This window comes from Phycodurus eques, chromosome 9, assembly GCF_024500275.1.
Source record: "Phycodurus eques isolate BA_2022a chromosome 9, UOR_Pequ_1.1, whole genome shotgun sequence".
NCBI classification, from domain to species: Eukaryota; Metazoa; Chordata; class Actinopteri; order Syngnathiformes; family Syngnathidae; genus Phycodurus; species Phycodurus eques.
The window spans coordinates 27,447,194-27,461,286 of NC_084533.1; the positions used below are offsets into that span (position 1 = coordinate 27,447,194).

Here is a 14,093-nt window from a genome sequence, read left to right on the forward strand (position 1 = left end):
AAACGAGTACTTTTCTGACGAAACACAGCAATGGCGCGAATAGCCGAAACATGGCCGCGTTAAAGCAAAGCGGACGTAATAATAAGAACAACGACAATCAAAGCCCTCAAAAGACGATTTACGTAATAATATTAAGGGCAACAACGAAAGCGCTCAAAAAGGCGATCCAGTTTCTGTTTTCATCATAATCATAATAGGATGAAGAATCAAACCCCCCAAAGGATGATTTAGTCGCCAGAGTAATCAGTATAGCAATTAAAGCCCCACAAAAGGGAATCTAGCAGCCAAAATAATTAGAACAATAACAATTAAAGCCGTCTATAACAACATCAATTATAATTAAAGTGCCCCAAAAGCGATTTAGTTGCCAGAGGAATCACAATTAAAGCCCTAGGAAAAAATGTGTGCTATAATAACAGTAAGAATAAGACGTAAAGCACTCAAAAGAGCAATTTAGTTTCTGGAATAATAACACGCATTCAAGGCCCATTTACATACCAGAAGAATCCAAATGAAGACCTTCAAGAACTTGCCGGGAGAATCCAAATAACACTTCAAGGTTCCAAAAAGGCAATTTAGCAGCTAAACAAGGTGATTGAATTGCCTGAAGAACAACAACCAAAGTCCTGAAAATGGCCAGATTCATAATCATATTTGCAATGAAATCTCCCTCAAAGTTGAATTGATTACTGTAGAAATCACGAGACTAACGACGAAAGCCATAATTATCGGAGCGTTGACGTTTGTGCGTGCTGTGTCTTCAGTTTATCCCGCTGATCCCGACTACTTCGGGCGCCCCGTGGCCGCCGCCCAGGAGTTCCCTCAGTTTGACATCGTGGAGGACGTCTACACGTCGTCCGCCGTGTCGGACTCGCGGCGTAGCTCTCGCTTCGGCGGCTTCCCGTTCCCGCTGGAGCGCTCGGACCGCCGCGCCCCGCTGCCGCCGTGCTACGGCAACGGGAACCTGGACCGCTTCCTGGACCCCGACGGCGTCCCGCTGCCGCGAACCCGGTGTTCCGACGCGTACGCCGAGACCGGCTACTGCCCGGCGAAGCACGCCGGCGGCTCGGACGACGACGCGGCGGGCTATAAGCGGCTCGGCGTCCGGCTCGGCGTGTCCGGGTCGCCCTACGCCGAGCGGGCGGGGACGCCGCCCAATGTCGCCCGCCCGCAGACGCGCCCCAGCGGGACCGGCGAGCGCAGCTACGACGGCGCCAGCCTGCTGGAGAGCGACTACGGCAGCTGCGAGGAAGTCATGTTTTAAGACAGCTTGTTACGGGATTCCGAGGCGGGACGGCGTCACGGCAGCTTGACGGGACAACCTGGATGTTTTGTTTTGAAACAACCTTTCCTTTGTCAGACTTTTCCCGACCAGCAAATCCGGTCCCGAGCTCATCATTCAATGTCCTGTCAAAACTGACAGGAAGGGGGAATTCAGCGAGTTGAAACTGGCAGGAAGTTCAAATTGACAGGACACTGACAGGAAGTTGACGCTGACAGGAAAGGGACACTCACAGGAAGTGGAAACTGACAGGAAGTGAACGCTGACGAGTTGAAACTGACAGGAATTGACAGGAAGTGGACACTGACACCAAGTGAAAACTAACAGGAAGTGCTCACTAAGAGCAAGTAGAAACTGACAGGAAGTTGAAATTGACAGGAAGTGGACACTGACAGAAGGTTGAAACTGACACAAAGTGGAAAGTGACAGGAAGTGGACGCTGAATGGCATAATAACAAAACGAGGCGTCGCCGACATTTTGTTCTGAGTACTGCCGCGAGCTGCCGTTGCCATGACGGCGGGCGGCTCGTTACGAAATGTCCCGTCCACGATGTCGTCAGCATTTCGAATTAGGAGGCTGGATCCTCCGAACAAGAAACAAAATGGATGTCGAAAAGTTTCTCCAATGAAGTGTTAACGTCCGACTGATTCTCTCGTACAAAAACAATGTCTTAGGTTTTTATTTTGACGTTTGACAGGTTAGCATTATCATTAAACCGCATTTTCTCCTTGTGTCCTTTCACATTAAAAGACTCTATGAAGATTTGAACATGCAGTAATAATTTCAAAATAAGAGTACCCATTTTCATGACAACATTAATTTCCTGCTCCTATGAGTCAGACTGACTTGGTAAACGAAAGCTTGATCTTTTATTTTGAAATCCCAGATGTACTCGCTTGCACCGAATTTTCACAGCGCACCGGAAACTGTTTCGAAAGTGAATTTTAGTGTTGTCATTTCTCAGCAATTGTTTGGTGTCCTTTCACTACAAGAGCTTTGAATCAAAAATGTCAAATTCCTGTTCAGTAAAACGGCTGAGTCTTTTATTTTGAAATCCCAGATGCACTTCCTTTGTCCCAATAGCAGAAGTTTCACAACAGGAGCTTCAAACTGAGAGCGGCAACTCACTTTTATCGTTGTCGTTTCTCTGCAACTGGTGTCCCTTCACATTAAAAGCAAAGATGGAGCCGCAATCCGGATTTCAGAATAAAAGCATTTTTCCTTACATCCGCATGTATTTCGCACTTTTTTGGGACGGAAATGTGTTTTGCGATGATGTGAAGTGTTGTTTTGTGGATAAACGTGTATCATTGTTGTTTTGTGATATTGTGTTGAATGTTTATTTTGTTCCAATCACACATCAGAAAGTTTATTTTTGTAATGTTTCTTCGCTGTGAGATTTTTACTACTTTGATGTACACACCAAATATGAATATAGAAATAAAAGCATCATTACATCATCTGACTCGATCAACATGTTTGTGTGTGAGTCTCTAACGCTGGAACAATTTCACTTCTTCCATAGTTCTGGACTTAAAAATGAAAAACTAACTCACCTAACTCACGCTAATGAGTGTGTGTCTGTGTGTCAAAGAAGCTGCACACGTTCCGTGCGAGTAACATTTGATGAGACATCAAACCGCGTCCATTATTTCGACACCTCAGGTGTGGTCATCATTATCCATTTAAAGAGGCCAACCCGTGTTTGTGCGTGTGTTGAGTTAACGATGTCGGCGCTGGAGGCGTTTCTCATAGTTCATCTTGAATGGAAACTGGGATTAAAAAGTGCAAGTTTCAAGTTGACGTGTGTGACTGTTGCCTTCACATCAGAGGAGCATCATTGCCATACATGGGGGGGGAAAAACATTTCTCAAGAAGAAAAGTTTTTTTTCCAAGGATAAAATTCGGGGGAAATCTCGAAAAAAAAGACTTTACACAGCACAAAAAAAAAGAGAATGAAATTATATTTTTTTTTCTAGGAAAAACAAAGTCATATTTTTTTGGGTTGGGGGAAGTCATTTTTATTTTTCTCAAGAATAAAGTTGGATTGTTTTGAGTAAAAAGAGAAAACGTTGACACGAGGGGCGTAAATGACAATGCAGTCATTAAATCAAGGGGAAAATACTATTGTATTTCTTTCATGAATAAAACAAAACTTTTATGAGATTAAAGTTGTAAATTTGAGTATTGCATTAAAAAAAAAGTTTTATGTTGGAAATTGTTGGAAAAAGTTTTATGTTGGAAATTTTTTTTTTTTTTTTTTGGGGGGGGGAGGAAGACATTTTTGAGAAAAATGGAGGAAGGGAAGGAATTAGACGAGAAATATTACTATATTCTCCTCAGATTTTTCCTGTAAGATTTTCTTTAACTATTTCATGCTGATCCAGTAAAACAGAAAGCACGTCCTAATTTGCATATTCATGAGGTGTCATGAAGGCAGAACGCGCCGACGAGGCGATGTTCAAGTGCGCACATGCAGACGCACGCGCTCACGCGCACACACATTTGTTCAGGGTTGAGCACACACACGCATTCCTGGAAAACCACTCGAGTTTCAGCAGGAGCAGAAGTGCAGTCGTGTTGGTGTTTGTGCGCGCGCATAGTCAACGTGCGTCGCGCGAAGACGGCAGGTCGGCGTCCGTAGGCCGTAACGAGCCGAGAGATGACAGGAGTGGGTGTCAAAGGTCAGGAAACAGCTATTTTCCTGCGCTAGTTACGTGTTCGCGAAATGTGGCCACAAAATGCTTGATGCTACATTCATCCGTTTTGGGCGGAGTCAGGCCGGTGAAGTGCGACATGCCTCACTTGCTTCCATGCTAAATATAACACAATACGCGACGTTCCATATCAGCGCTTCGCAAACCTTTTACGCCAAGTAGCACACCTAAAAAAAAAAAAATACGATACAGACTTCGACAGCTGAGGAGCACTGATTAAATTTAATCTCAAACACATTTGGTTTGGCGGTTTATCCGGATTAGCACGTTGTCGGTGAATGTTCTCGTCATCTGACAAATCTTCTAATGGCCACGATATTCGACCTCGTGTTACACTTCGAGGACATTTCGGGAAACCGATTCCCCATCATTCTCACAGCGTACAATCGCGACGTCGTATTGGCTGCCGTACGGAGAGCAAATTGTGGGCAACGTTTGCAACCGGCACGTCCGCCGCAAACACGAGAGCGTTCGTGACGGTGTTCCCTATTACGCAACCAGTGTCGTGCTTTTGTTTAACTCCCAACTAATTATCATTAGTACGAATGTACATTTCTATTCTATTCAGTAAGCACTTTAGAGAGTGTACTGCCCAAAGGAATCGGTCAAGGGTAACAACAGCCCATAATCTAATAGCTGGCTGCCAATACTGTAATCAAATAACATAATAACTTACATTATTGGCATGATAAATATATATATATATATAGAGTATATTCGCAAATGTAATAACTGAGCCCGTAGCGTAATATTACATTACGTTATGGGCCTATTCCATTTTAAAAAGGGGAAATATATTATGTTACAGGCCGTTATTATGTTATGGGCTTCCACTCGTTTAATATTTCTGACGGGGTTTGGCGTTTTTCCTTGCCCTCTTCGGTTTGTCGTCCATCTGTGTCAGCTGCGAGCTTGAGGCCGACACGGGAGTGGATTTGGAGCGGCGCTCCCTCCCACTCCCACAGATATCGATCCCGTTCCATCCTAATCCCCAGCCAGAATTCGACGGAACCCCGCAAAACCTTCCGGTCACGTTGGCTCCCGCTCCCGCTCCTGCCCAATCCCGTGATCCATTGTGAAATTCACTCACACGCCGCGGGAATCCCCAAAAATGTCAGCCTCAACTGTGAAGCCTTTCAACACTCTTGTGATTAGGAGAATTCTGAATGAACTTGACAGGAGAGCGCACTCGTGCTGAGGATTGGGCGGGAAAAGAGAGGCGCCGTGCCACGAGAGAGAGAGAGAGAGAGAGAGAGAGAGAGAGAGAGACGGGAAGCTAAAAGGCTGGCGCACTAATTCACACGCTCACACGGGGACCACTTGGCGGGGGGGAAACCAAGGCGCGCCAACATGACACGGGGGGACATAAGCGAGTGCGCCGCGCACGTGCGCCGGGGCTCGATCGTGTGACACCTCCACCGCGAGGCACCTCCACCACCGCCTCCACCGCGATGTCCCCACAAGACGCGTAAAAAGATTCCCAAAGGTTTTCCAGCTCCGCCATGTCGAGGCTGCTGGGGCCGCGGCACTACCCGCAGCCGATGGCCGCCCAGCGGCAGCAGTCGGCGGGCGCGTGGCACCCCGCCGCACTGGGGGCCGCGCTGGGGCCGCGCAACTCCACGGCGGCGCCGGGGGCCCCGCAGCAGCATCGGGCGTTCCCCTGGGCGGTGAGCGTCCTGGCCGGCGTGCTGATCGTCACCATCGTGGTGGACGTGGTCGGCAATCTGCTCGTCATCCTGTCCGTCTTCAGGAACAGGAAACTCAGGAAAACAGGTACGCGCGTGCGTGCTTTCATTACTTTTGCTCCCCGACCATTTTACTAGTATTGCTGATGTTTTTTTTTTAATTTGCTCTACTATACTGTAAGTAGTTTTTTCAACTACTTTTACTTCTATTATTTTGCTACCATTTTACTCGTATTATTTAATTTTCAATAATATTTTATTTTGACTACTTTTTATTATTATTCTTATCTTGTTTTATATCTTTTGCTACTATCTTCTACTTCTAACATTTTTTCTAGTATGATTTATTATTTGATTTATTATTATTATCTTTTCTTATCTTTCCATGTTTTTATTTAACTATTTTTACTAGTATTATTTGAATTCCCAATTTCTATTTTTTTTTGCCAATATTCTTTTTTTATTCTTTACATATTTCCTTGTACAGTTACATGTACCAATATTTCTTGTTTTACTCGTATTCCTTGTGATTTAATGTATTATTTTTACATGTACTTTTTAACTACATTTAGTTTTTTAATACATTTTGTTACCACTGCTTTTTCCATCCTTTCTTTTTATTTAATTTACTATCTTTACATTTCCTATCTTTACAATTCCCTGTTTTTAATAGATTCTTTTCATTTCATTTACTATTTTACACATTTTTATCATCCATTGTATTTATTATTTTACACATTTTTATCATCCTTTTATTTTAAAAAATTTTTACGAAAATAATTATTCTTTTTCATAAATATTACTACTACTATTACTACTTAAGTATGATTTATATGTTTACCATTTTCCTATTTTTTTTTATATAAATATTGTGTTTTTTATTACTTTGACTAATATTGTTTTTATTGTTCCTATTTTTACTAGTATTTTTTTCTTTTGGCCTTATTTACATGTATTTTGATTTTTGCTACTTCTATTTGTTTTGTTTTTTTGTAGTATTATTTTTTACTAATTTTAGTCCACATTTTTTACATTTATTATTTTTTTTAATTTAAACCTTTTTTTACTAGGATTATTTTGTATTTTTACGAGAAAATTTATTTACTTTGACTATTATTAGTAATATAGTATTTTCACTTCTTCGACCAGTATCATTTTTTTCACTATTTTTACTTGTATTATTTTCTTACTTTAACTATTGTTTTTTTTTTTTACTTGTAGAATTTTATATTTTTTTTTAATCAATTTTGTACAACTTTTACTAGTATTATTTTAAATCTATTATTTTCAAACTATTTTTAAGAGTGTTGATTTTTGTTTTGATCCGAGTATACTTTTTTGTTTGTATTATGAATAAAATAAAAAAAACGTCAACACTTCGCTTTGCTCTTGGTGACTTGAAAACATTCTTTCCATTTTCAGTAACATTTTATTTTTGTATACTATTTATTCTATTACGTTTGTGATGCTTTGATGCTTTTTTTCCATTTGAAGGTCGTTAAGGGGCTTTCTTTATTGTTGCTTTTAATGTATTTCTGTGAAGTCCAATACATTGAAAAGCACTCCCAAAAAGAAATGTCTTATTATTATTGTATAATAATAATATATAATAATACAATTATATTATTGTAATAATAATAATAACAAGTTTAAATAATGAACATCATTTTATTTAATTGACCAAGAAATTGCCATTTTGTGCTAAATAGCTACTCATCACATTGTCGTAGGAAACAAAATAAATCACACTCCCCGACGACGAGGCAGATCATTGATCACAAAGCGACACTCACTCACGGTGCCGGTGCCGCTCGGCATGCTGGGTATTCCAGCGTGAAGTTCCTCCGACGCGACAATATCGAAGACGACATCTCAGACATGTCGTCATGCTCGACGAGCACCTATGTAAAAAAAAAAAAAAAAAAAAAAGAATTTTTTTTTTTTTATGGCACGTGAATGTTGTGTGTGTGTGTGTGTTTGATAGCAGGGATATACCGTATATCAACACTATTGAACACAATCAAAGAAAATGGAGGCTTTTTCAGTTCACGTTGGATGCCTTTATAGAGAAGAAGGTTCCGGGTTGGAATCTGGCCTATGTGTAGCCTGACTCCAGGTACTTTCATCTCCTCTAAAGTGTCTCTGAATGTCATTTGAGTGGTGTTTTTTTGTTTGTTTGTTTTTTTTTGTCGGTACGTGTCAGCACTGTGATTGACAACTGACGGGCGCGGGGTGTCAAAAGCTCCGGGCCGTCGGCGTTGGAGGATGAGCGTGTGATGGCTTGATGGCGCTCATTAAGCGCCACCTTCCCCGTGACACCAAACAAAATGAGCGAATGGGTGAAAAGGGATGTTTTGCCGTCCAGCTGAATAAACACACAATCACCTTTTATTGTCACGAACTTGCATGCTTGCACACGAAACTTGTTCTGCGCATTTAACCCGTCACAGTGAACACGTACACACGTCAGTGGAACACACTGGAGCGGCTGAAGCGCCCGGGCGGCATTTCGGGGTATCGGCGTCTTGCTCGAGGTCGCCGCGGCCGTGAGTCCGGGGGATGGTCCGGTCGGGGCCTCGAACCTAGGTCCCCCGCGGTGGCAGGCGATGAGCTTAACCATTGGGCCGCACCTTGCTGTCGCCCAGGCAACGGGACTCAGAAATATCAAAGGACATCTCATTTTAGTTTGTAGAAAAATGTTTTGTCAAAAGTGTCCGAGGACCGATACGTGACAACGCCATTACGTCTTGCAATTTGAAGGAGAATTGTTGAAGTTGAATCCAATATGTTTCCAAACGCAAACATTTACTGAACCTGGAAAAAAAGACAAAAGCTGATAAAAAGTCAAAACCTATAGCAGACGCAACGTCAAAAGGATAAGGTCAAAACTGAAGGACAATAGGAGATACACAAAATGGAATCAAAAATCAAGTCGATGAAGGAATAAATAAGTGTCTGAATAAATAATACATGAATCGGTTAAAAGCGAAACCAAACAAGTGAGGAGTTTGGAGCCTCCTTTTAAAAACATCAACAGACCCTGCGGTCCCGATGTCCTCTGGCGGGGGCCGTTCCAAAGGAATAATTGAAAGCACTCTCGGCGCCTGCGAGGGCCGATACGATCGAAGCGTATCAGGTCGATAGGATGGGCCGAGACCTTAAAGACCACCCTTAAAATCCATCCCGAAACGCTCACGCGGCGATCTTAAAAGCGGCGTCGTATGTTTTCCGCCGTCTGCTCTTCGTCAGCACACGAGCAGCTGAGCGGTGAAGCGGTTGCACAGCGGAGATCTTCTTTTTGGGGAGGACTTTGCCAGATAAGCGCGTACACCAGCACCTCCGTGTTCACCGGAGTTGAAAACGGGCGGACTACGGCTATATTCTTAGAAGGATTCAAAACGCAAAATCCAAATCTTCGTGACATGACCGGTCGGTCACCAGCACGGCCGCCACACTCTACCGGACGTCTCGCGACGCTCTCGGAATTCCGAAGCGGGAATTCCATAACCGCCTCGTGCTAGCCACCCACGTACATAACCGCCTTGCTACCGACTTCCGGTACCTAGCTACCCGCCCAGCTAGCTATCGTCCTCCTGCGGCTACCAATCCAGCGCCGCACAGCTTTCTAACCTCCCTCCTTACCCGTCTATCAACCCGTTCGCATACATAAGCGGCTGCCCGCCCACCTACCGACCTCCTGGTGCCGCCTCCCACCCATATTCCTTGCTAACGATCCAGCCACTTTTCGACATCGGTGCACGTTTACACATGCAGGTGATAATGCTTGTTGTCGTTGAGGTGAATACATGCACTTCTGAAAGTCCAGTGAAGCAATCACTTATATTGGAGCATGTGACATCCAGAATGTTGTATTGGACAAATGCTACTCAAAAACATCTGACACAACTTCGAGGCCCCTCCTGCTGGCTGACGTGCGTGATAACTTCTTCATTCTCTCCGGCTTTCGGGGTCTCGCGTGCGCGGCTGCGTTTTATATTTTCTCTCGAGACGTACAGTGCACACGTGTTCATTTGCTCTTCATACCTGGTTGCTCTCAGCTGTTTCGAACGCAGTTCCGGCGAGACTTGACTGAAAACGGTACTGGAGCACCAGTCGCTTAGCGTGACATTTAACGTTAGCTTGGCGCCGGTTTAGCGTGGCTCCGTGGTCCTCTTCTGTTAATTTCTCCTAATCCTCCTTTCGCGACAACGGTACTTGTTCGCTTATTCGCCGCTGTGGAGCGCCGCGTTATTCGCCGCTTTTTGAGGAGCGCCGTGTTCGCCACGGTAGCGGCTAGCAGCTAGCCCGCCACAGCCGCGGAGCTGCCTGTCAGATTTTTTTCTTTTTACACAGGGGCAAATGTGATGACCTCATAACATTAGGGTGATTGGTTGGTAGAGTCCAAATCTTATGTCAGCCAATCACTTGCTGCGGCACTTTAACACCAAGCGTGTGTTAGCCAAACTCGAGGTTAACTGATGGCGCACGTCGTCTCGTCCGCTCGGGATTGCGGACCGTTTGCGACTTCCGCGTAACGTCGGAACACGTGGCAACTGCCCGGGACGAAACTCGAGCAACACGTGGCATCGCTGTATGCAAATGGGTCACCGTCGTTCGCAACCGAGCGATTTCTCCCGACCGCCGGCCGACATTTTCGTCATTCCGACACGCTGGAAGCCGAAAGCGAAATGTGTGACGGTGCGTGAACCGGGCCGGGAGGCGAGGAGCAGATTAGTTTGCGGAGCACGGCGACGTCGGCGGGATAAAGGCACCGCAGGGGTGGCGATCAGGAACATTCCGGGAAAACATCTGCCGCTTACAGCAGGAGATTAGCATATGGCTCGGGGGTGAGCGTGAGTTGAATGTTAATGGAAGGGTTTTCCCGGAATGAACCGACACAACGAGCCGGGAGACGTGCGAGTTTTCACACCACGGCGGGCCCGGCTTTCCGCGATCCCCTTTAACGCGGACCCGCGAGCTTTCTAGTGAAGCCGCGCGATTTCAAGGCCCGACCGCATGCGGGCTTCCAAATTTGTGGAAGAGGTGAGAGGACAACTAACTGCGTGAAGGGAACTGACTGAACCCGGTTTTCTACCCCAATTCGAAACCCTAACCCTTGTTTGAAAACTTAACCCTGGCTTTGAACCTTACCTTGACACGCTAGCCGAGACTTGAAAGCCGAATTAAAACCGTAACCCAAACTTGAAGTGAACTATTTTGAAACTTGAACCCTGTCTTGAAACCCGGATATCGAAACCAAAGCTTTCTTGAGACCCAAATTTGAAACCCTAACCTCAGCTTGAAACTCAAATTCAAAACACTAACCCTTCCTTGAAACCATAATAAGAAACCTTAACTTTCAACTCTAACGCTGTCTCGAAACCCGAACCCAGACTTGAAATCTTCATTTGAAACCTTAAACCAGTGTTGAAACCCTACTTTGCCCATTAGCCCTGACTTGAAAGCACAATTTGAAACCCTAGCTGTGTCCTGGAACCCTCATTTGAAGCGCAAATCCTTGCTTGAAGCCCCAACCGGTGTTTGAAACGGGCCAGCACGGAATGCAGCGCTATCGGGCGCGGATCTCCACGGTGAAGCGCGTGCGAGCGTCTCGCGTCGCTCAGAAGTATCGGAGCGGTCTCGCCGGCACGGAGTCGCAAGCCTCGTTTCTTTTCCGGCTTGGACCTTAATTTGGAAGCCCAGTTTGCAATCCTAACCCCGGTTTGAAACCCTAATTGCAAACCCTAACCTTTGTTCGGAACCCCGTCCATCTTAAAACCCGAATTTGAAACGGCAAGCCAGGCCCGAAACCTTAACGATGTTGAAACTCGATTGGAAACCATTTTTTTCCCCCCCTCGGCCCTCCCGCTCTAGGAAACGCGTTTGTGGTGAGCCTGGCCCTGGCCGACCTCGTGGTGGCGGTGTACCCGTACCCGCTGGTGCTGACGGCCATCTTCCACGACGGCTGGATCGCGGGATACCTTCACTGCCAGGTGAGATGGCGCCCCAAAAAAAAAATGTTTCAAAAAAAAAAAGGACGACGTCTCTCGTCTCCACTGACTGAGGGTGAAATCCGAGTCTGTTTCCGTTGAACCCAAAGTTTCGATTCCGTCTGCGAATGGCAACAGCTGCAAACGCAGCCGGCGTCGTACCTTCTGCCGTCTCGTGGGAGAATTTCTTCTTCTTCTGCCCGTCACTCACTTTATGTCGCTGGCATGCGCGGACGACGGCGATGACACAGTTGAAAGCAGATATTTACGTACAGTATATAAAAAGACATACGCTTTTTCTTTTTTTCTTTTTCTCTTTTTTTCTTTTTCTCTTTTTTTCGTCTAAAATGTAATCCGACTAAACGTTTCCCGTTTTAGGTCACTTAGGATTACCAAAATTATTTCTATTTGCTAAATACAAGAACAAGGAGCTTTTTTTGTTTGTTTGTTTTGTTTTTTGAGGGGGGGGCGGGGAAACAATTTTTCCTGACTTTCTTCAAAGTGGGAAGTTAAACACGCAGTAAGATTACGATGCTATTGCTCGTACGATGCTACTTTTTGGTAACGCTCATTGACTTAAAGCAGGAAAAGTTGGATGTCGCTTCAGACTGTGAGATGGGAAGAAAAAAGAAAAAGCAGGTTTCGATAATGCAGACATCTGGTTTGGAAATAGGATTTAAACCTTAGCCCCATTTGAAACCCTATCTTGGCTTGTAAGCCCAACCCTTGTTTGAAACCCTAACCCTGGCTATGATTCAGACCTCGAAACCCTAATGTGAAACCCAGTCGCTGTCTTGAAACTCTCATTTCAAACGTGAACCCTTGTCAAAAACCTCAACCCTGGCTCCAAACCCGAGTTTGAAATCCTAAACCTTGTTTGAACCCTTAACCCTTCCTCGAAACCCTAACTGCAAACCAAACCTTGTTTTAAACCCTAACCATGGCTTGAAACCCCTCATTTGAAACACTAACGCTAGCTTGAAGCCCTAACCCTTGTTTGAAGCCTAATTTGAAACCTTAACCATTCTTTTTTTTTTTTGATTCGAAACCCTTACCGGAAGCCTTAAGCCTGCCACAAAGCCGTAACGCTCGTTCGAACACGAGCTTGAAACCCGACCCCTCGTTCGAAGCCTTCGCGCCGGCTAGAAAAGCCCGAGTCGGCCGCGGTAAAGCGTCGACCCCGCCTAACTCGGAAACCCCGCCCGGCAGGTGAGCGGCTTCCTGATGGGCCTGAGCGTGATCGGCTCCATCTTCAACATCACGGGCATCGCCGTCAACCGCTACTGCTACATCTGCCACAGCCTGCGCTACGACCGGCTGTTCTCGGGCGCCAACACCGTGTGCTACGTGGCGCTGGTGTGGGCGCTGACCGTGCTGGCCGTGGCGCCCAACTGGTTCGTGGACTCGCTGCAGTACGACCCGCGCGTCTACTCGTGCACCTTCGCCCAGTCGGCCAGCTCGGCGTACACCATCGCCGTGGTGGCGGTCCACTTCGTGCTCCCCATCGCCATCGTCAGCTACTGCTACCTGCGCATCTGGACGCTGGTCATCCGCGTGCGGCGCCGCGTCAAACCCGACTCGCGGGCCAAGCTCAAGCCGCACGACCCGCGCAACTTCCTCACCATGTTCGTGGTGTTCGTGCTGTTCGCCGTGTGCTGGGCGCCGCTCAACCTCATCGGCCTGGCGGTGGCGCTGGACCCCCGGCTGGGCCGCGCCATCCCCGAGTGGCTCTTCACCGCCAGCTACTTCATGGCTTACTTCAACAGCTGCCTCAACGCCGTCGTCTACGGCGCGCTCAACCACAACTTCAGGGAGGAGTACAAGCGCATCGTGCTCGTCGTCTTCAAGTTCCACTGTTGAGGGGGGAGGGGCCTCTTCGGAGGTCAGGCGGGGGCGGGGAGGCCGGCGTTCGGGCGGCCCGACTAAAACGCCGCAGGCGAGATGGAGTCACGCTCGTGATTATAAATACCAGCGAACTGTGACGTTTTCTGCTCCATCGTTCCCATCCGACGGGAGCTATCAAAATGGCGGGAGCACATTGTTGGTGCTCTTCCAAACGATGACATCATCATCATCAAGGTTCATTTGGAAATTGGGGGGGGGGGGGGAGAAAAAGATAGTTAGACTTCTGCTATCTGATGCTGCATTCAGACAGTAGGAAAATAGAAAATTAGGGCTCCGTAAACTCGACTTACTTCGCGGTTGGACTGGTAGTTAACATTTCCCACGTTATTTACATATTTCCCACAAGCCTCACTCGTCACGTTTTGCATATCAAATGCTGCAGTCAAGGAAACCGGCAAACTTGAAGTAGTATGTGCTACTCCGCTAAAAAAAAAACAAAAAAAAGGCAACAAACGAGATATGAAAATATTTTCCACATTCACTACACTTCGCACTTGCTGCTATCTGATTGAT

The 14,093-nt window shown here is 46.0% G+C and overlaps 2 protein-coding genes across 2 annotated transcripts in view; both read left to right on the plus strand.

Moving 5' to 3' along the window:
* fat2 (FAT atypical cadherin 2) overlaps nucleotides 1–2,748 on the plus strand; it is an 84,621-nt gene extending 81,873 nt beyond the window's left edge. The window contains 1 exon segment of the mRNA XM_061686709.1: nucleotides 765–2,748. Within this exon segment, the coding sequence (XP_061542693.1) occupies nucleotides 765–1,264 (500 nt within the window). The 3' untranslated portion in view covers nucleotides 1,265–2,748.
* Nucleotides 2,749–5,406: 2,658 nt separating this feature from the next.
* Nucleotides 5,407–13,535, plus strand: mtnr1al (melatonin receptor type 1A like). Its single transcript, XM_061685695.1, has 3 exons — nucleotides 5,407–5,773; nucleotides 11,560–11,678; nucleotides 12,885–13,535. Exons 1-3 carry the CDS (start codon nucleotides 5,503–5,505, stop codon nucleotides 13,533–13,535), a joined length of 1,041 nt encoding a protein of 346 aa, XP_061541679.1. The 5' UTR covers nucleotides 5,407–5,502.
* The last annotated feature ends 558 nt before the right edge of the window (nucleotides 13,536–14,093 follow it).